Source organism: Globicephala melas, chromosome 2, assembly GCF_963455315.2.
Source record: "Globicephala melas chromosome 2, mGloMel1.2, whole genome shotgun sequence".
Taxonomy (NCBI): Eukaryota; Metazoa; Chordata; class Mammalia; order Artiodactyla; family Delphinidae; genus Globicephala; species Globicephala melas.
The window spans coordinates 67,422,240-67,444,960 of NC_083315.2; the positions used below are offsets into that span (position 1 = coordinate 67,422,240).

Below are 22,721 nucleotides of genomic sequence, written 5' to 3' on the forward strand. Positions count from 1 at the left end.
TACATGACAGCAATTTGGGGATGCTTATGAAAAACCATACATATTGGAATCTTGGCCTCAACTATCTCCCTGCTGGGATCACCCTTCGGAAGTAATCCTAAATTCAGAAAAGGCATGTTGGAAAGGAAGATATTCACTAAAGTGGATTTTGTATTAATGAGAAGTTAAACACAGCCCAGACATCCAGCAATAGGAAACTATAGGCCGTAGAATGTGTATTAGGTACCTATTTCTGAGTAGCAAGTTACCCTCAAACTTAGTGGCTTAATTAACAAGAATTTATTACCTCAGAGTTTCTGTGGCTCAGGCATCCAGGCCTCTGGGTCAGGGTCTCTGAGGAGGCTGCAATCTAGGAGTTGCCTGGGGCTGCAGTCATCCCAAAACTTGGCTGGGAGAAGATCCACTTCCAAATTCACTCACATGGCTGTTGGCAATCTCAGGTCCTTGCTGGCTCTTGAGGGAGACATCAGTTCTGTAGCTTGTGGGTCTCCCTGTGGCACAGCTCACAATATGGCAGCTGCCTTTCCTCAGAGCAAGTGAGTGACCTGGGAAGCACTCAGTCCTCCTGTGACCTGACCCCGGAAGTGACCTCCCCTCATTTCTGCTGTATTCTCTTCCTTAGAAGTGAGTCACTAGGTCTAGCCCCGGTTTGAGGGGAAACAAAAATTACACAAGTGTGTGAATACCAGGGGACTGTAGGGGAGGGAAGAATTCTCCTGACCCTCTTAAGGTCCCTGGATGGATCTGAAAATTAAACTGACAAAGGCAGATGAACAGGAGAAGAGCATGCAAATGTATTTAAGTTTTACGTGACACAGGAGCCTGCATAAGGAAATGAAGACCTGAAAAAAGTCCTGAGTGTTTTTACATTGGGTTTGATGAAAAGTGGGCACCTTTATAAACTAGGTCTTTTGCTTTTCTACACATGAATTCATTTATGCATCTTTTTCCTCCCAGTTATTTATCCTCTAAACTTAAGTAACTAATTTTCTGCCCCTGAGGGCTGAGGGGCTGGGTAGGAAGGAGTCCAGGCCTCACATCTGTCCTTGAGCCTGTCTGAGCAATAAGAAGGTATAAATTCTCCCACTGAGACAGCCTCAGGGATGTGTTCCAGGCCAACTGGAACCATTTCTAATCTCATTGCATATTCCTGGGTTTATTGGAACCTGAGGAGTTGCGTTTGGGGGTGATCCTGAGGGCAGCATTGTCTGGGGAGGATTTGGTGTATAGGGGGTGGTAAGGATTGGAGAGGCAGAGGAAGGGACCCAGAGAAAAAGGGGAAAGCTGTTGACACAGTGGAAAAACACCTGAAAGTTGGAGTCTCAGACCCTGGTCATGCCAGTCACTTGAGTGCGACTCCTTCGAGCCTCAGTTTTCTCATCTGTAGAATGGGATGAAAATGAGTAACATGGCCCTTCCTCATTCAGTAGGGTTAAGTGAGATTGATTATGCACAGAAATCTACTCTGTAAACTAAAGCTCTTGACCAGTGATGGTTTCCTCAGGGATTATCTAGAGCAAACATACCCCCCTCTTGCCACTGAGCTCCCAGCAGGAGTCAAGTCCTTCCCCAACCATGGGCAGAAGGCAGTGTTGGCTCCCACATTCTGAGCTACGGTTCCATCTCATCTCTAACTGGTTATGTTGGTTAAATATTGGTGTTGAATATCCTTCAGTTAAAAAGAACGAGGTTACCTCTAGAGAAAGACGACTTGGCAACATCCATCGAAAGATCAATTGACTCAGCAATTCCACGTTTAGGAATACACACACGGGTATGAAATTACATGAACAGGCATAGTCATTGCAGCATTCTTTGTGAGAGCAAAGCATTGTAAAGAAAAAAAAAAATGTCCATCCACAGGCGACTGGTTAGATCAGTTATGGAACATCTATACAATGGAATGCTGTGAAGGCATTAAAATGAATGAGGCAGTGCTGGGTGCACTGATCCAGAAAGATCTCCACCATATATTATAAAATGAAAAAAAAAAGCATGTTGCCAAACAATATTACCACTCTAGCTCTGCTAATGTAGAGCATCAAACAAAACCTCTCCTATGTACCCAATTTCCATGAAAATACAGAGAAAATGCAGAGAGGGACAGTGGCCAGTTGTCAGAAGTGGCCACCCGGGGGCGGGATGGTGGGAGAAGGGAACAAGGAAAAGGGCCTTACTCTTTTTTACTCCATGTATTTCAGAGCTGGTTGCCATTTCTTTGCAATGTGAATATATTCATATGTTTTCTGTATGGTTTTTTAAACTTAAATAAATATATATATATTTCTATTTATATATGTAATATATAAAAGCCTTAGAATCTTTCACTGTCTTTGAAATTTTGGATCCCTGGCGATTGTTTCAGAAAACTTCTGAGCCCATGTTTGGAATTTGTGGGTACTTCCTCCTTAGGAGGGAGTCGCCAGCAGGGCTCCGTAAGACCCTCTCTGTAGATGGAGCGAGGCTCCCCTCTTCCAAGATGGCGCCTCATCCCAGGTGATGTGCTCTGTGTAGCTCTGTCAGACCTGTCAGACCAGGACCCCAGACCTCCCCCACCAAGCCTGCTCCCTGCCCAGGGATGATCCCTTGCACTTGCTCTCACACCTTCTGTGCAAAGATGAGGGAAAACAAAACCGAACCAAAAAAACCCTTCATTCCTTAAACAACTAGTATTCAATGCTGGATAAAAACAGAAAAGATTAGAGTCTAGTGAAGAGACAGACTCCAATCAGTCTCCTAAATAGGAGTGAAATGAGGTCTGCCACAGAGGCTCTGGAAGACAAACTCAGAGAATGTTCTGAGGAGAGAAAAGCTGCGGAGGTTTCTCCTCCATTTTTACTGAGACTCCTCCCCTCTCCACACCCCACATCCTCACCCTTGCCGCCCTCCATGACCTGGAACTTGAAGGCTTGTGTGGGAGGTCTTCGGCAGCTGGTCCAGGGGCTCCCCACGAGCAAAAATGAGGGGAGAAAATGCGAGGCGGGACCTGGGAAATCACCAGCAGATAAGCCCAGACCAAAGAGCTCCGGTGGGGAAGCGCTGGCTGGCTGGGCAGCTTGGTCCCGGACACGTCACCATCATCATGGCTTGTTCCAGCCCTCCAAGACCACTATTCAGACCGCCATCCCCTCCCAAGCTTCCGCCTGCAGGGGTCCCAGGCAGCAAGGCCACTGGTGAGTGGGCTCTTTGGGTTTGGAATTGATGGTTTCACTGCCAATGCCAGTGTCTGGACCAAGAAAAGAATTCTTCGTATGTGTGCCCTCCAACACTGTGTGTGTGTGTGTGTGTGTGTGTGTGTGTGTGTGTACACATGCATACTCTACACACAGGTTCATACTCTGTGGATAGGGTATCAATTCATTCCAGATTTACTGGAACAGCCTCAATTTCACATATTTGGCCACCACAAACCATTGAAATATCTTGAAAATTCCACTATGATTATGCAGAACTCCTTCAGTCTTGTTCCAAAAAAAGGATTTGAGAACCAGCTTGTAGAGTTGTATATACCTCAGCAGGATTTAAAAATAACAGACAAGGAAATCGCAGAGAAGGGAGAGTAAGATGACACAGAAATGCATAACATGTCCTGTACACATGCTGGAAGCAGGCCACAAACGTATCTGAATTTCCAAGCAGCCAGAAATCAGAGGGAAAGAAGATGACATGGATTCCTGCTTCTGAGACCCATGGGAATTTCCCCCAAAGTCCTCAGAAAGATGCAGCATGACTCAGTTCGAAAGAAACAAATTCATGTTCCATCTTTTTTTTTTTCACGTTCCATATCTTAACAGTGGTTTGGTTACACGTGACTGAATTTGTCAAAACTCACAGAAGAGTGCATTTAAGGCTTGTGAGTTTCACTGCAAGCAAATTTTACCTCGAAAACAAAAGAACCATAATATAGTTAATGGTATGCCTACCGAAGGGTTTAGGGGTGAAGTGAACTGACACTCGCAGCTTACTTTTGAAATGCATCCAAAAAGTAAGATGAATTGCTGGGTGGAGAGAGGAAAAGAGGGATGGACATATGATGAAGCAAGTATAGTCTCAGTGGTGGGCACAGAGTGTGGGCAGTATAAACTTTCCATTTTTCTGTGTTTGCACATTTTTATAATAACAGGGTAGGGGCTCAGAGAAATGAAGTGGACCTTGGAAGTTACCATCAACACTCGGAAGGTAAAAGGCCCTGGGTTTTGTTCACAGAGCCAGAACTAGCAGCAGCCCTCAAAATCTGCTGACACCCTAGGCACCTTGCCCTCAGGCAGTGACTGGTGTTCTGGGGAGCGGAGCTTTGGCCTCAACGGACAGAGAGGCCTGGCTCCTGCAGAGCCCACAGCACAGAGGGATTTTGGCATCTCCCAGACAAAGCTCTCCGATCATGGAAACCCCTTGTCAGAACATCAGGGAGCGTCTACCCTCTGAGGCTCTGTGCCTCGCCCAGAGAGCCCTTGTGAGTGGCAGAGCTGGATTTCAGCCTTCACAATATGATGGCATTGATGATGGAGATAGTTTTTTGTTTTTGTTTTTTGGCCTCACCACGTGGCTTGCAGGATCTCAGTCCCGGGACCAGGGATTGAACCTGGGCCACGGCAGTGAAAGCGCCAAATCCTAACCACTAGACCACCAGGGAACTCTCACAGAGATAGTTTTGGGGCTTTTCTCTCTGCCAGGCCCTGCAAGAAGCATTTACATCTATCACGTCATTTAATGCTTAAATGCGGCGAGCGGGGGCTACTCTTCATTGCGGTGCGCGGGTTTCTCACTGTGGTGGCTTCTCTTGTTGCAGAGCACGGGCTCTTGGCGCGCGGGCTTCAGTGGTTGTAGCACGCAGGCTCAGTAGTTGTAGCTCACAGGCTCTAGAGCGCAGGCTCAGTAGTTGTGGCGCACAGGCTTAGTTGCTCCGCGGCACGTGGGATCTTCCTGGACCAGGGATCAAACTTGTGTCCCCTGCGTTGGCAGGTGGATTCTTAACCACTGTGCCACCAGGGAGGTCCCTGTCATCCCCTTTTATATATGAAAAATGGCTCAGAGAAATTCAGTAACTTGTATGGAACACTCAGCTGGCAGATGCTGAGCTGGGATTCAAAGATGTACTTGACTCCAGAGACTCTGATCCTAACCACCGCCCTCTTCCGCTCCACAGGCCACTCTCCTCATCCCTCCCACCTTTCCCCCACTCTTCTCCCAGTGGTTTGTCACAGAGGACTTGTCTGCTCCATCCTCAGAAGAAAACTCAGGAGAAAGTCTGACTCAGGCCCATAGTGCTCCTTATAAACCAAGCACCCCACGCCTGGCCCTGTACTCCTGCTTCCCAGGACAGCTCTGCACCCCAGGATGGGCTTCCTTCCCCAAGAGAAAGGAGACACACACACACACACACACACAAAACACCAACCAACACCCGGATGGGCTCAACCAGCCCCAGTCTGATCCCTGCAAATCCCCTGCCTCCATCCCAGCCCAGCTCCTGCAGAGACAAGACAACCTGACAACAGCCTGTCACCTCTTTAATGAACCCAGAGCTGAGGAAGACTCCAGACAGCTGGTAGCCAGCCTCCTTAGAGGAGGAAATGAAGGCCCAGAGAGGGGCAGTGGCTGGCCCAATGTCACACGGCACTAAACTTTGTCTCCTGGGACTTGTCCCCTTAGCTCCCGGCTGGGCAGGGCTGAGTTGGGCTGCAGAGCTGGTGGGAAGAAGTGAGGGTTGGATGGGGCCTAGAGGCCCCTTCCTCTCCAGAGAGAGAAAGGTTAGCTCCTAGGACCAGGGAATAGAATGGCTGGGCCCTGCAGTGCCAGCAGGGATAGTAGCTCTCATTCTAGATAGGGAGAGAGGAAGTGCCTGTCACTGGAGCCCACGGCCAGTTCCTGGCGACATGGATCCCCAGTGTCCTTCCCACGCCAGCCCCTCGATTCCCTCGGAAGGATCCAGAGGTACAGAGCGGGCTGAGCTGAGCCTCTCCCATGCCCACACCCACTGCGCCCCTGTGCCTTGGACCCATCAGTGCTCCCAGGATGGAAGACCAGACATTTTGCTTTTACCAAGTCCCTTCCTAAAAGTCATAGAGCTTAGACTCTGGCCTGGGCCCTACAGAGGCTGCTGGCAGAGGGACCCCCACTCTGCAGCCCCTTGCAGGGAGAGAAGAGGGGGAAGACAAAGAGGCCCACCCATCCCCCAACACGCCTGCTCTTCAGCCAGGCCTGGCCTCCAGGGACTTTAGAACATCCCACCCACCCAAGGGAAGGGTTCTACCCTGGTTGCTCCAAGCCTCCGGCAGGGCCCAAGCAGCCCTGGAGTGGGATGGGGTTGGGAGGAGCGAGGGGGGGTGGTGGTGGTCACCCAGCTGTGAGGCCCACATCCTTCCAGCTTGGAGCCTGTGGAGGAGAATGGGGATCAGACGGTGGAGACTGGGTCTGCAGTCAGACCCCAAGCAGCCCCTGGCCAGGCCAGGCTGACCAGCCCCTCCCTCATCACAAACACTAGGCCCCTGGCTCTGAGAGAAGGGGGCATTTTTCAGAGATGACATCAGGTCTTAAAGTTTTATGTTTCCTGCCAACCTCAGCCTGGAGAGCAGAGTCCCCAGGGCCCACAGGCCTGGCGGGGCAGGTAGCAGCGCCGATGCAGATAGCGCACCACTGGCCTTGGACTCTCACGGCAGTCCACCCACAGGCCGCGAGGGTGACGTCCAGTGGTCTGCTCACCTGAGGACACAGCCCTGCCTGGTCACTGTAGGACAGATGCAAGAGGAGAGAAGATACCAAGCTGCCAAGTCCCCAAACACACCTCAGAGCCTTTGCTCATGCCGTCCCCTCTGTCAGTTCCCACGCCCTACGTGCTCCACGCCATCTGGCGAGTGCTTCCATATCCTTCAAGTATCTTGTCCAATGTCCCCTCCCTCCCTGCACCTCTACAGTGTTCTGTCCATCCTTCCATTAGAGCCCTGATCCCTGGCACAGTGTTTATTTTTATTGATTGATTGATTTGATTTGATTTTTGCACAGCGCTTAAAACCACCTTGCTTTCACACTCCCTCTGGCCTCCCTGTCCGGCAAGATCCCCAACCCCTGGAGGACTCAGACCAGGTCCCACCTCACTCTGGCAGAAAGAAATGAATCCACCACAAAGGGGTCATAAGACCTGTCCCGTTAAGGATCTACGGTGGGGCTTAGCTGAAGGTAGGGAGGCTGAAGGCTGAGTGAGATGCAGGGAGCCGCAAGTGGGGGGAGGGAGGGAAGGGCTATGGAGAGGTGAGGGCACCGTAGTGAAGGAAGCACAGTGGGGGCCTCCTTGGCAGCCTGGGTGGAGAGCAGGAGGTGCTGAGCTTCCAGGGAGGGTGTGATCTAGCTGCCACTTGTGCTTTTTTTTTTTTTTTTAATATATCTTCTTTTTTTTTTTGGCCATACGGGGAGGCTTGTGGGATATTAGCTCCCGGACCAGGGCTCTATCGACCCAGGCCCACAGCAGTGAAAGCACCGAGTCCTAACCACTGGACCGCCAGGGAATTCCCCAGACAGTCGTGATTCAATGAGTGAGTCAGTAAAGGAATGAATGAGGGATCCAAAGAGAGGAGGGTGATGTGGGAGAACCAAATTTACCTTCTACAGTGAACTTTCTCTGGCAGCAGGAAGGGGTGGACACAGAGACAGATGCCCACACACACTACTCCCCACCCAGCCACCACCTGGAGTTTCATAGGCTGAGATGGGCTGAAGGCAGCACACTGGGCCCAGAAGGGACCAGGGGACTGGGTCACTGCTCCTCTACTCTGGGAGGGGGCTGACTGGATGCCCCGGGCCCAGGGCCAAGCTTCCTGGCTGCTGACTCAGGCCCCGCTGGCCAGCTCAGCATTCCTGCCCTCCCCACTGAATTGGGGCTATTGAAGCTCTTTGTAGGGGGGTTAGGCCACTGGTCACGCCCCCAACCAGAGCCTTCGCTGGGCTGAGGCTCTGCTCTTGGAGGGGGGCGCACAGGCCCTGAGGGGGTCAGTCTGACAGTGCTCTGGCCACCAGCTGCTACTCTGGGGGTGTCTGGGACCGAGGACAATCCTGGGTAAGCTGGCTAGGCTGGCATCAGAGAGGGGAGCCCAGGGAAAGGGAATTGCCCTGACCCTTAGGACAGAAGACCCTGGGATGGTGACCCTGCTCATGACCCCCGGCTTGGGGAGGGGTCTGTCTCTTTGCATAGGCCACAGTGTGTAGGTGGGGTGCTGCAGGGGCTCTGTGGGTTGTCCTGCCAGCCCCATCAGACTGGAGCGTCCCTAAGGCAGAGTGGTTTCCCCATCAGACTGAGGCCATCACAGGGTATAGGCTGGGTCTCCCCCATAAGATAGGGACAGGGGTGGTTTGAAGCGTTGCCTATCAGACCCAGAGTTCCCCATGCCCGGTCTTTGTCCTCCTTAGTGTTTAACTTGGGAATCCTATCTGGAGAACAGCCTCAGCCTGTGCTGGTGGGTCCCAGCAAAGCCAGGGACTAGCTGACCCCAGAAGAACCAACGCTTCTCTAGATAAAGCGCCTCCACCCCGTCCCACCTCCTCCCCTCCTTTTTCCCCAAAGCCAGGATCTTCCCCCCCAAGCCCTGGCTGCATGGGCCTACACCTGTCAGATGTGCTTTTTCAGGTATGGGGGAGAGCCGGGAGCCATGAAGCCAGTGAGGGCTGTCACTCTTTGGTGGGTGCTACTGCTGGTGTCCAGGCTGGGGGCCACCAGGAAGGAATCCCTAGAAGAGGGCTCCTTCTACTATGGAACCTTCCCACTTGGTATGTCCACTCCTCCGTTGGTCTGTCCGTCTGTCCATTTGTCTGTCAGATTGCCTACCTTGGCTGACTTGTCAAGGAGTTTGGTGTTTCAGCTTCCTTACAGGTAGGATGGGGAAAATAACTCCATGTAGTTGTTCTGAAATAAAAGAAGTTCCTAACAGAATTTTTTTAAAGTTACTGTATAGATAGTAAATGCAAATCGAGCTAAAATGGTACAGATGAATGCTTTTAACGTATTGTGTCTCCCCCCCTCCCCCTGCCCTACCACACATGCTCCCACTCCTAGGGAGACAGGGCAGGCTGCTGGGGAGGGGGCTTGCCTTGTGGCCTGGGAGGCACAGCCCAGGGTCCCAGTACTGGGTGGGGAGTGGGAGGGGACTCAGAGCCCAGCTTGGGGTCTCCATTTGCAGGCTTCACCTGGGGCGTGGGCAGTTCCGCCTTCCAGACTGAGGGTGCCTGGGACCAGGACGGGAAAGGGCCCAGCATCTGGGACACCTTCACGCACAGTAGGAAAGGGAATGTGCTTGGGGAGGAGACTGCAGACGTGGCCTGTAACGGCTACTACAAGGTCCAGGTGAGTGATGGGTGTGCTTGTGTGTGTATGATTGAGCATCACCTAGGGAGAGTTGGGAGGTGACAGACATATTGGGGGAACCCAAGTGACAATGTCAACCAAGTGCTCTGCTAAACATCCCCAGTCCCAGTGCAGCCAAGCGGGGAGGGGTCGGTGGTGACTGGGGCTTGGGGAGGGAGTGCCAGGATGTGGGAAGGTGGATGAAGGAGGAAAGGAAAGTTGGGCCCCACCTGAGCCAGTGCCTTAGTCTAAGCGATGGGCAGCTGAAGGGCTGAGGCCATGACCCCAGGGCCTACAGGCCACAGTAGCCTGAACCCCTGGTCCCTGCATGGGAATGGGCCCCCTGTGGGAAGAGCGGGACCAGCTCATCCTCTGTCCCTTTGCTCAGCACCCACTTTCCTCTCTGGATTGGGGATCCATCACCCTGATGGATTTCTCAAAGCATCCTCATATCCTGCATTTTACTTGACTCCTGGCATAGCCCCAGGCGTAAGCGGGGGCAGGTGGCGTCACACCTGTTGCGTAGATGAAGAGTACGTACAGGAGGGGCCTTAGTGGGGTCCGGCTGACCCTGCCCCGCACCCACCACCTCTGTCTGCACAGGAGGACGTCGCTCTGCTGAGGGAGCTGCACGTCAGCCACTACCGGTTCTCCCTGTCCTGGCCCCGGCTCCTGCCCACGGGTGTGCGAGGTGAGCTAAGGCCACACTGCCCCAGCCCAGGAGTGGCCCCTTTTGGCCGCGCTGGCTTTGTGGGGACACCAGAGAGTCCTGGGCGGCGAGAACAGCCCATGAGCACAGTTTCCCCAGCAGCAGCTCTCACGGGTTCTGCAGGTAGCTGGGCTCCCAGCAGTAGCTATTCCACCATCTGAGACCCGAGTGCTGGTGGGCTGAGGGCGCCTTCAGGGCTACAGAAAGCTCCAGGGCCCAGGAATAGTGCACTTCAGAAGGTCAAGGCCAAGGTCCTTTCTCATCAAGTCCCCCCTTTTATTTCGCCTTCAGCTGACGGGGTGAACAAGAAGGGAATCCAATTCTACAGTGACTTCATTGACGCCCTTCTGAACAGCAACATCACCCCCATCGTGACCCTGCACCACTGGGATCTCCCACAGGTGAGGCTGCGCAGGCTCAGAGGCCCAAGGGGAGCTCAGCTCAGCAGGAGGGAGCCTGATCTGGGCACTTGGGGTTGCCAAGGTGGAGGTAAAGGCTGGGGTCTGGGCTCTGGCTCGGGACAGGAAGATGGCAGGGAGTGAAGAAGAAACCTCCCAACTTACCCACGGCGGAGAGGTCCCACTGGTTTAACTGATGTTTGTAATAAGTGGTAAGCGCAGATTTTGATGTTTTCCAAAACATTTGGCCTGGAAACGACAACTCAGACTATAAAGAAAGAAGCATCTTTTGAGTAAGAGTTGATGGAATAATGAGCAAGTTTGTTTAGCCTTTTCTCCCCCAGGTTGTTAGAACTGTATGTGCTCATATACGAGCGCCCCCTCCCAAGCGATTTCCATAAAGCCTCAACATGCTTAAGAACCTCACAGTTAGACATCACTATTCAGTTTTTTTCATTCGTTCAACAAGGCTCTGTGGTATCACGGCCCAGCTGGCAGAGGAGCCGCTTATGTACCTCTCTGTGACACAGGGTGGTGGGAGGTCAGAGGACAAGACATTGGCTTCAGGGAGGTGATGGGGAGAAGATGGAGTACTATCCATGCTTTAGAGGGTGGGGCACCTGCTTCTCTCTCCACCCCTCTGTTTGCAGCTGCTCCAGGTCAACTATGGCGGGTGGCAGAACGTGAGCACAGCCAACTACTTCAGTGATTACGCCAGCCTATGCTTCGAGGCCTTTGGGGACCGGGTGAAGCACTGGGTCACTTTCAGTGACCCTCGGGTAAGGAAGGCCCCCCTCCAGGTGGGAAAACCCACTTTCCAGGCAGGAGTGTACCCTGTCATTTCTCACGGGTCCTGTGGTCCCCACTTGCCATCCCTGCAGACAATGGCAGAAAAAGGCTACGAGACGGGCCACCACGCACCTGGACTGAAGCTCCATGGCACGGGCCTATACAAGGCGGCACATCACGTCATTAAGGTGAAGTGGGTCCTTCTGGGAGTGAAGGCTGGGTTCAAGGTGGAAGGGTGAGTCCCAGTGACAGCTGAGCCCACCCCAGGGCCCGAGTCTGAGCCCAGTCGTCTGCCACCTCACCTTAACATGGTCCCCTTCCCTTCCATGAGGATCTATGAGGTAGTGTCCTGCCATCCAGGACTCTGCTGGACACTGCAGCCCAGATGACAGCGTGACTGCTCCCTATAGCGCTTGCAATCTAGCCAAGGGGCTGGAGCACATGCATGTGAAAACTGTCACCTACAGGTCTAAACTCTTTTGTGAGGAATGGTGACAGGAGGAAGTGGGGGGATGACAGTGAGCTAGGGGCTAGCATCTTCAGTGACTGAGCAGAAGTAACTGGAGGTTGGTGAATGACAGCAGCAGGAAGGGGTTAGGAGTGCTTGTCTGATAGCATGGACTTCAAAGGACCTGGAGTTTTTGAAGGAGGAAAGAGAAGTAGTTTGGAAGCAGCAACAAAGAGCAAGACAGGCACTCTCCTAAGGTGTGTGGGGTGTGAGGGGAAAAAATGGCGTCTGCTGGAAAGAGCTGCCGTGGCTGCGGTCTTTAGGGGCAGTCAGGCTCAGTTAGGGCAGAAATTGAGGGGGACATTGAGAGGAGATAACGACGGGCGAATTACAAGGCTATTGGAAAGGCTTGAGAAGCAGCGGGGGGGTTGGTCACATTCCAGGACATATATGAGGGTCCAGGTGATGATGACTGGGGAACAGGGGTGTGAGGCATGATGGCCCCAATGGACTCTCAACAGAAGGTGGACAATCTGATCAGGCGGGCAGGCAGGGGATCACTGGGGACATACCAGACCCTCAAATTCATGTCAGCAAGAGAACTTTCTCATCTTTCCCTATTTGGCTTAGGGTTTCTTAAACTGTGACTATTTAAAGGGCAGGGCTCTGAATATATCAGTGGGTCCCTGGGAGAGAACATGGAGAGAAGGCAGGTTGGCACATTTTGGATTCTGTTTCTCAAGACTGTTCCAGATGCTTGGTATTATATTTTCCTAACTTCCTGAGCACCTATGCTGAAAGCACTGCCTAGTTACTACAGAGGACAACCAGGAACGAAACAAGACACATTAGCAAAAATCTTAGAAACAATAAATAACACAGTGTGGTGGCTTATGTGTTTATGCCAGATTTAGAGCAAGTTTCCTCCACAGCACAAAGAAAATGGAGGTCAGAGGAAGGGAGACTATGGATTAGGCTAATCAAGGCTGGACTCATGAAAAGCATAGGACTTAAAATGATCTCTAGGGCTTCCCTGGTGGCGCAGTGGTTGAGAGTCCGCCTGCCGATGCAGGGGACACGGGTTCGTGCCCTGGTCCGGAAGGATCCCACGTGCCGCAGAGCGGCTGGGCCCGTGAGCCGTGGCCGCTAAGCCTGCGTGTCCGGAGCCTGTGCTCCGCAATGGGAGAGGCCACAACAGGGAGAGGCCCGCGTACCGCAAAAAAAAAAAAAAAAAGATCTCTAGAGTTAGGAAGGAGAGAAAGGCCACCCTGGGTTGAAAGGGAGGAGAGAAATGAATGAGGCACGCATCTCCGATGGGCTCCTTTCTCTTCCAGGCCCATGCCCAAGCCTGGCACTCCTACAACAACACATGGCGCAGCAAGCAGCAAGGTGAGCCCCGCCACCATGTGCGCTGAGAACAGACGGGTGACCAGAGGAGCAATGTCACTGCGTGCCACCCCCTTTTCTCTCTCTTCTTATAAGGTCTGGTGGGGATTTCATTAAACTGCGACTGGGGGGAACCTGTGGACATTAGTAACCCCAAGGACATAGAGGCTGCCGAGAGATACCTACAGTTCTGCCTGGGCTGGTTTGCCAACCCCATTTACGCCGGTGACTACCCACAAGTCATGAAGGACCATATCGGTGAGCCACGTCACGTTTTTAAGACTCCAGATACCACAGCAACGGTATTGAGCTCAAGTGAAATGACCAAAAGGCAGGGCGATAGAAGAACACACTGGGTTGGTTTGGGCGAGGCACTCGAGGGATAAGCCAGCTCCCAAAGAATTTAGAACTGATTATTCAAACTGGGAGGGTGGGGGACATCCAAACAAATTCCTAGACCCGGAAATTGAGAATTTCAGAATCCAGGGGAAAAAACTTAGTAATTCTCTAGGCTGCTCTCTTTTGTGTTCTGTTCTCCTGTCTCCTCCCCACTCCACTCCATCCAACTGCAGTGAAGTAGGAGTGAGAAGTCAAAGACACAGTCATGGGTGGAGTCAGTCCTATTGCTGGTTCTTTCTGCCACTTGAGAAATACTTTCCAAGCTCTAGTTTCCACAGTGTCAGAGAATAAAGACAGAGCTCACAAGGCTGTATTAATTTCGATGCTTTTAACTGCCACATAACAGAAAACTCCAAATAAAATGGCTTGAAAAGTAGGAGATTTATCATCTCACCTGAAATCCAGAAAAGGATAATCCCCAGCTAATTAATCCAGCCCTCAGGGTTGTCTTTGAGAACCCAGACTCAGTCCATCTTTCCACTCTGGCACTTTTAGCTAGCTCATCAGCCACTCCCCAAGGCCACAAGATGGCTGTAGCAGCTCCAGGCATCACCTTTACACATCAACACCCTGAGGCAGAAAAAAAGGGAACAGTACTATCATATCTGTTTTTAAGAACAAGGAAAATCTTCCCAGGAAACAGCATCTACTCCCAGCTGACTTCCCGCTGTGCCTCAAGGGACAGAATTGTCAAATGCCCCAAGGTGCCCTAGACCACCAGGGCTAGAGAGCCTCAGAGCCTGGGGAGGGGTCAAGACTCCCAGAAAGGATGTGGCCCTTTGGAAGGGGATGAGAAAAGAGGGCATGGAAGAAGACAGGCAGGGGTCTATTGGGTAGGCAACCAGCAGTGTCTGGCTCTAGGAATCTAAACATATAACTGTGATTCAGAGGTATCAGCCCACACCTCCCTAAAAAAGACAAGGATGACAGTGAAATAGGCTATATCTCATACATCAAGGCTATTTTAGATGTTTGACTAAGAACGTTTCAACATTTCAAAAATTTCCCTTTCTAAAGCACCATTTATCAAGACTTGTCTGGAATAGGAGGCAGCAAGTTCTAATTCCAACTCTGCCACTAACCAGTGAGTGATTCTGAGCAAGGTGCTTCACCTCGTCCTGTCTCAGTCTTATCACCTAAAAATGAAGGGATTAGACAAAATAATCTCTAAAAATCTTTTGACGATAACCAGTTCTGTGATATGTTCTGTACACATACTCAAAATCTTGAGAATGATTTCCTCAAGATGCGTAAGGAAAAAGCCCTCACAATGGGACAATGCCCATATGGAACATTCCTGCAGACACACCCCATCATTCACATGCTGTTTGCTCTCTTGGGACCCTCAGAGGCCACTGCAGGCGCTACAAGATTGTACTAAAAAGCCAAATTGATTACCTATCATAGAACAATTCTTGGGCTTAAAGCCAATAATCCCAGACCTCACCAACTCCAACTCTATGATAATTCAAGTGGGAACAGGGCTCAATTTTTCCCTTATACAATGTGGAAAGAAGGATCCTTTAAGTAGTTTTTTCTTTTTCTTTTCTTTTTCTTTTGTTTCAGCATTATTAAGTATAACTGACAAATAAGACAATTAGTATTTTCTTTAGTAGTGAAAGCATTCTGCCTGAAATCTCATTCACAAATTACTTCCAGGCATCTCAGAAGCAGCCCTTCATTCACAATAAATATATGAAGAAAGGTAATTCTAGACGAGTGCTGTCCAATAGAACTTTTGGTGATCATGGAAATGTTCTCCATGTCCCCTATCTGTGCTGTTCAATATGACAGTCTGTAGCCATTTGTGTCTATTCAAATTCAAATTAAACAAAATTAAAAATTCAATCCTTCAGTGTGCCTGAGTTGAAGCTGCAGTCACATTAGCCATATTCCAGTAGCCACATATGCTGAGTGGCTATTGTAGTAGACACTACAGTGACAATTCCTGTGGTTTTTCTCAAGTTACTACATGTAACTGAAAGTAATAACATGCTAATAATTTAAAGGAATTTAATAATGCAATCTTTTCACTCATTTAATCTAAGCCAGCAGTCTCTTTGGAAACATTTTTATGGCTACATTTTAGATCAACTCATAAAAATGTTACTTCTCTTTATACATTGATTTAAAACTTTTTTTGCATAGATTATACAAGGACATGTTTCACATGTTTTGAAGTACAAAAAAGTGAAAAAAGTTAAGCTTCCTTCCCTCCCCCACCCACTGCTCCTATCCTCCCCAGAAGGAAGTACACTTCCAGAGATGCATTGTGCACGTGTGCGCAAGAACACTGCTGCTCGGTATGTGTATATACTTGCATGTACTGTATGTATGCAACACTCTGCATCTTTGTTTCACTTGAGCATCCGTCTTGGCGCTCGTCCTTGTCGTGTATGAAGCACTGCCTTATTCATTCTCATGGCTGCATAATGTGGTACTGATGGATATCCCATCATGTTTTTAACCAGTCTCTCCTGACAGACCTTCAGGGTGCTTCTAATCTTTTGCTACTCAATCTGTAATGAAGATCCTTGTACATACATCCTTTTACATGAGTAAAGTGTAGGATAAGCAGATTTAGAACTGGTCGGTGAAAGGACACACACTTTTACAATTTTGAAAGATAGGACATTGCCCAACACAGAGGTGATGTTAGCTTACACTACAACAAGGCCTGAACGTGACCGTGTCTCTCCGCACGCTACCACTGGCCTCCTCCAGTTCCCTTCCCAGAGGCAAGCAAAATTACCAATTTTTGATGTAAGGAATAACCTAGTTCTTTTTTCCAGATAGCTACACAATTGTCCACACACGTTACTGAGTAATCTGTAAAAATATTACTTTTAAGCAACATAAACTTAAAAATTTTTGGCTAGCATTCAAATGTCAAAATTCCAGTTTGAAAGGCTAAGGTCATAATTTCCACACAGATGAATTCCAAAGCCCAGGATCTGGATAACAGCTTTCATGTCAACATGCCAGTATCATCATGGTACATGACAAGAGAATGATTGTGAGAAAATAAAACTTGGTTAAATTCTATTTTCTTCTCTCATTAGGAAGAAAGAGTGCAGAGCAAGGCCTGGATATGTCGAGGTTACCAGTGTTCTCACTCCAGGAAAAGAGCTACATTAAAGGCACATCTGATTTCTTGGGATTAGGTCATTTTACGACTCGGTACATCACAGAAAGGAACTACCCCTCTCGCCAGGGGCCCAGCTACCAGAACGATCGTGACCTAGTTGAACTGGTTGACCCAAACTGGCCTGATCTGGGGTCTAAATGGCTACATTCCGTGCCATGGGGATTTAGGAGGCTTCTCAACTTTGCTCAGGTGATTATTACATTAAGCTAAAGGACATTTTTTACCTGAATTCATGTTCTTATAGTATAAGCTCAGGTGCCTACATTTTAAAGTTAATTAAAAAACCCAGTTACTTATACTTCAGAAGCTACTCGATATAGGCCTTAAAGAAAGACTAAAAAAGAAAGAAAGAAAGAAAACAACAAGAAAGACTAATGTGGACTTCTCTAGTGGTCCAGTGGTTAAGACTCGGTGCTTCCATCGCAAGGGGCACGGGTTTGATCCCTGGTTAGGGAAGTAAGATCCTGCATGCCGCACAGCATGGCCAAAAAAAAAAAAATGATGAATGCCTACTATGAATAATCATATATATAGATCATATACATTGTTGTTATACATTATATAAATTATATTCATGTAATATAATATGCACATATTTCATATGACTATATATGTATATATATAATATACATATTTATATATAAAACTTTAAAATTCTTATCTCATATTTAGTTATTTTGGTGCTCTTCTCACCTGTACTGGAATATGTGGGAAAGAACAAGACCTGAAGCATATTTTCTCTAAAATGATGCTTTGTCAAGAAATATATTCTTCTATATGAACTTGCCTCCTGCCTACACTCATCTCTAAATAAACATGTTAAGTGGCATCTACTAAACGCTAAACACACCCAATTAGAATATGGCAGCTTTCAATATGTGTTCCCATGATTCGTTTCAGACTCAATACGGCAATCCACCCATATATGTGACAGAAAATGGAGCATCTCAAAAACTACACTGTACCCAATTATGTGATGAGTGGAGAATTCAATACCTTAAAGGATACACAAATGAAATGCTAAAAGGTGAGATACAAACGGTCTTCACATATCTTTCTATTTAACTTGGGCAAAATCTGATAATACACGATTGACTAAAACGTGTTTCTAAATCTCATAGATGAAAACATTTAAGATTATCTTCGCAATACTATTTTTCCAAGAAAATGAAATATATTAAAAATGGAATGTCTTTGCAGCTATCAAAGATGGTGCTAATATAAAAGGGTATACTTCCTGGTCTCTGTTGGATAAGTTTGAATGGGAGAGAGGATACTCAGATAGATACGGATTCTACTATGTCGATTTCAACAAGAAAAATAGGCCGCGCTATCCAAAGGCTTCAGTTGAATATTACAAGAAGATTATCACTGCCAATGGGTTTCCCAATCCTCAAGAGGTAGGAATAATTATCAGTGTTACTCATTCTGGATTTTAGAAGAGCTAGGTAGCTGGGGTGTAGAGTTTGGCAAGTGGGCCCATTGTTTCTTTCCCTTTCACCACCTCTCTGCTTGTTTGCTTAGAATGGGGTAAGGACACTGTAAAATGCAATCCTAGCACACAGAGCATTAAGGGCAGACTAGGGTTATGCAGGAGTCCTGTTTACTTTAGGTTATGACAGTCAACAGAAACTGTGATTTAAATGTTATCCTAAATGTTGTATCTTAATGCAAACAAATACTACCTATTCTTCAACATACAAGAAAAGTTAAGTAAATTGAATATATAATGACCGTATAATCTTCACTTCTTTTCCCACCAAATTGTACAGTGATGCAAATGCACTGGTTCCAAAATGAGATTAAAAGTAATAATTTAAAAAATCCTTTAAAACCTCCCATTTTCAATAACCTACAAATTTTTCTGTCAGCTCTCTATTCTGTATGCTGCTGCACCTAATGGCAGGGAATATAAGTTGTAATTTAGAGTGTCTTAATTAAAAAAAAAACTCATTTGTTTATCCACATTCTTTAGAGTGAGCCTAGTGGGACTATAAATAGAAGCAGTGACTGATAATATCAGGTATTCACTAGTTTTGCATTACTAGAAAAGACAGTAATTGCATTATTAGAAAAAGATAGCTAGATTATAAGCTTAAGAATAAAAACTGTTCTTTGGCTCCCTCACAATGATGCACATAGGCATTCAATAACTATTAACTGATTTAAACTACGAGCAGATTAAAAAAATATATTTCTTACCCCATATTATTCCAAACATGATTTCAAACAGCAAAAAACTAGTTTAAGACAACTTATCAAGTGGGTTTTTATTAGGTGGAAAGTTGGTACCTCAAAGCCTTGGAAACTTGCTCTATCAACAACCAGATGCTTGCTGCAGGTGAGTTTAATTCTTTGATAATTAAACCATGTAATTACGTATGCAATGGTATTACCAAAATCTCAAAATGTGGACCCACCTTAAGTCAATCTTCCAAAATCACATGATTAGAAATGGACTTTCCTTTACTTTGAAGCAATGTCAAATTTCTATCAGCACTTAAAATGTTTTAAAAATCTACCATGGGCTTCCCTGGTGGCGCAGTGGTTGAGAGTCCACCTGCCGATGCAGGGGACACGGGTTCGTGCCCCGGTCCAGGAAGATCCCACATGCCGCGGAGTGGCTGCACCCGTGAGCCATGGCTGCTGAGCCTGCGCGTCCAGAGCCTGTGTTCCGCAACGGGAGAGGCCACAACAGTGAGAGGCCCATGTACCAAAAAAAAAAAAAAAAATCTACCATGAAAAAGAAATATCTACTCTAGTTTGATTCTGAATCATACTGTAAATTTATAAATCTACTATTTATAAATTTATCTACTCTAGTTCGATTCTGAATCATACTGTAAATTTATAAATCTACTATTGTGTTATAGTGGGCTTTGTTGGAAGGAGGGAGAAATTCAACCATTATACCAAATGGAATGAAGAAAAATCAAACACTCTAGATATTATATTCACTCATTCAGCAAGTAATTATGAAGCAGTCACTATTGACTCAAGGGTGTTTTAAGCCCTGGGGACATAGCAATAAACAACAAGGTCCCTGCTCTCACAGAAGGCATTTCTAATGCAACAGGATCTAAAAGGATCAGAGATGTAGAATAACCAGGATGTAACCATGCATCAAGAAATGCCAACGCATATCATTTGTTTCTTTGAATTTTGTCTTTCTCTCTATATAAGGGCAACCAGAGAAATACACTTCCTGTTTTAATGAATTCATCTTCCATGTGGTATCAGAGGTGGAAAATGCTAGACCAAATCCTACCAATTCAACTATTTTTACAGGCCAATATACCACTGTCCCCTCCCACCTCATCTAAATAATCAGGCAAATATTAAAGATGTATATTCCATTAAACTAAAATAAACTTAGTGTAGAGACATGATGTAGAATTTACTGTTGAGCCCATGAGCTCCATGAGAATTGGGCCTGTGCCTTATTTATCTCGGTAACCAAGGGTGCCTGGCACAAAACTTAAAAGCAGGTATTTCGTAAATGTCCACTACAACGTTAATGCACTTGAAATATGCTTATCATTTAACTCTTAAAGACTGTTTAGCTGTGTTAAGAATGACCATGAAAATTTTCAATTCAGAAATTCCTATACCTCTTAAGATATACAATAAACATTTTTGAAAGGATGCAAATGTTTTCCAAGGAATTTTCTTTCCTAAATCCCCCCAAAGAGAATTATAGAAACTGAGGAATATGGCTGCTAATATTCTGAGTAAGCACTAGCACTGACATACGTTTAGACTTTATTACAGTACCCATGGAAGAACCAAATTTAAGCATTCTTAATCCATATTTTCTGAAATATCTTACAAAGCCCTCACATAATTTTTTTATAACATTTAATTTACCAGGTTCTCTTTTATAGCAAATGAGAATAATTAGCAGTGTGATGATGCCATTTTCCAAGTTTATCCAGACAACTGAAGCTTTCAGGATGAAGCTGCATTCGCCAAAACGACCACATTCTCATCTGCCATGTTGCTCTCTCCCCCTCCGCAGAGCCTTTTCTAAGTTACATGCAGATCATGACGGAGATCATGGTACCTACAGTCTGCACCCTCTGTATACTAATCGCTGCAGTTCTCCTGATGCTTCTGCTGAGGAGCCTGAGCTGAGACAGGGTCATCCATTTTGTAGCTGCATCTTTCACAGAGAACCTTCAGGATCTTCTTCAGGATCTTCCTCCTTTTGCTCCTTCGAAGGTTTACATACATCTGTTTTCAGGTTCTGTGATAATTACCTTCCCACCACCTCTCTCTCTCTTTTTTTGGCTTGAGCTGGGATTGAAGAATTAGAAAATAAAAATACGCGTAAATGAAATAAAAATCACCTGTAATCTCACCCCTCTCAAAGTCAATGTTAATATTTTGCTGTATATTATGCATTGATTTTCATTTTGCAAAAAGGGATCACAGTGCACAAACTGTTTTGTAACTTATCTCATTTTAAAATCTGTCTGGAAATATTATTTTAATGTAGAAATGATTGCCACATTAGCACTGCCCTACACATGACAGACAAAATCAATCCTTTAGATATAACAGTCCTTTCAGACTGTAAATCCTATCAGGCAACCATGAAAAAGCATTAGGTGGGTACCAAGTAAATGAGCATATATATTTTTCTAAAAGAAATATTCTTATGCTAAATATCCTTTACTCAATGAAATACCTCAAAGAAATATTATATATTGATTATTTAATTTATATATCTTCTATGTAACTAAATATTCTGTTTTTTCTAAGTCCATTTTATTCTTAACTATGCTAAAATGCTAAAATTAATATCCATCTATTTGGGTACAAAACACGGCTTAAGAGAAAGAATGATGTTAGGCATTTTATCCATTATCTGATTCTACTTAATGTTGTTTGTGAAACACAAAAACAGTAAGATCGTAGAAAAGGCTATTCCATTAATTCTTTTGGTTAATACTACCTCAAGTTAAACATTTTAAAAAGGGTATTTACATCTGGGACTTAGTCCTACAATTGGGCTGGTTACAACTGTTTTTAACAAAACTTTGCTTTCAATGTCAAATTGGCATGCCCGTTTAAGGTTTTTCTCTTCCATCAATGGTTTTGAGACCAAACTCTCCTTCTACTATATATACAGATTTCAAATGCAAAGACATTACCACTCAAAAATTTTTTTTTCCATTTCTCCGGTTTTAGGATTAAATTGTCAGTTGACTACAGAAGGTAGAAAGGAAATTAAAGATTTGCACTGCTCAGTAACAGCTGGTAAGCCTTTTATGTGATTACTAATAATCCATATCCCAAATGTATTAAATCAGCATTTATGTTGTAGAAAGAAAAAAAGAAAAAAGTAAGGTATTTAAGACATTATAAAGTATTTGCAGAGAACAAAAAGTGAACATACCACCTTACAGAGGGCCCCATCAGCACACTTCACTTGAAATGCACCTGGCTGCAGGTAACCATGTTAGTAAAGGATATCCTTTCTTCCAGGCTACCGTTTAATGTTAATTCAGAAAAATCTATAACCAGAGAGAGAGATCAGAATTGAATTCATCAACAATTCATTGAACTGTTTTTCTGCTAAGTTACTGCTGAATTTTACAACAATCAAGAGGTAGTCTGAATGATGTGTCTTCTACTTTAAAAGAACTTGTTAGACAAAAATCAGCAAAGACAATTCCTTTTAATAGTCAACCCTCTTGATGCATTGAAAATATGACTAAACAAACTAAAGTAGATTTTTAAAAATTATATATTCGGGGGGAATTCCTCAGCAGTCCAGGGGTTAGGACTCCACACTTCCACTGCTGGGGGCCCAGGTTGGATCCCTGGTCCAGGGAACTAAAATCCCACAGGCTGCACAGTGCAGCCCCCCCCCCCCACAAATTATATATTTTTAATTTGGTAAGCTACTGCTTTATTTTTTAATGCCTCCTCCACTACAGTTAAATATAACTGTCTTCTTCCAATTGTAATATATATTTCAGAAAACATTTTCTACTTAGGATTTATAGTCTTAGGGCTAGACACATCCATTTTTTTCTCCTGAAGATTGTTGTATTTCAAAATCAAATGATACAATTAACATTTAGATGAGATCATGTCCACTTCCT

The 22,721-nt window shown here is 46.3% G+C and overlaps 2 protein-coding genes across 2 annotated transcripts in view; one reads left to right on the plus strand and one right to left on the minus strand.

Annotated features, from left to right (window-relative positions):
• Positions 1-8,639: 8,639 nt before the first annotated feature.
• On the plus strand, positions 8,640-20,742 carry LCTL (lactase like). Its single transcript, XM_030875191.2, has 13 exons — positions 8,640-8,757; positions 9,168-9,331; positions 9,935-10,022; positions 10,332-10,441; positions 11,089-11,217; positions 11,320-11,415; positions 13,010-13,064; positions 13,158-13,319; positions 16,523-16,797; positions 17,509-17,635; positions 17,809-18,008; positions 18,886-18,949; positions 20,627-20,742. The coding sequence occupies exons 1-13, from the start codon at positions 8,640-8,642 to the stop codon at positions 20,740-20,742; spliced, it is 1,704 nt and encodes a 567-aa protein (XP_030731051.2).
• Positions 20,484-22,721, minus strand: part of ZWILCH (zwilch kinetochore protein) — a 35,937-nt gene continuing 33,699 nt past the window's right edge. The window contains exons 17-18 of the mRNA XM_030875188.2: positions 22,010-22,127; positions 20,484-20,904 (exon numbers count right to left, since the gene is read on the minus strand). Coding sequence (XP_030731048.2) covers positions 22,039-22,127 — 89 coding nt within the window. The 3' untranslated portion in view covers positions 20,484-20,904; positions 22,010-22,038. The remainder of the gene's footprint in view (positions 20,905-22,009; positions 22,128-22,721) is intronic.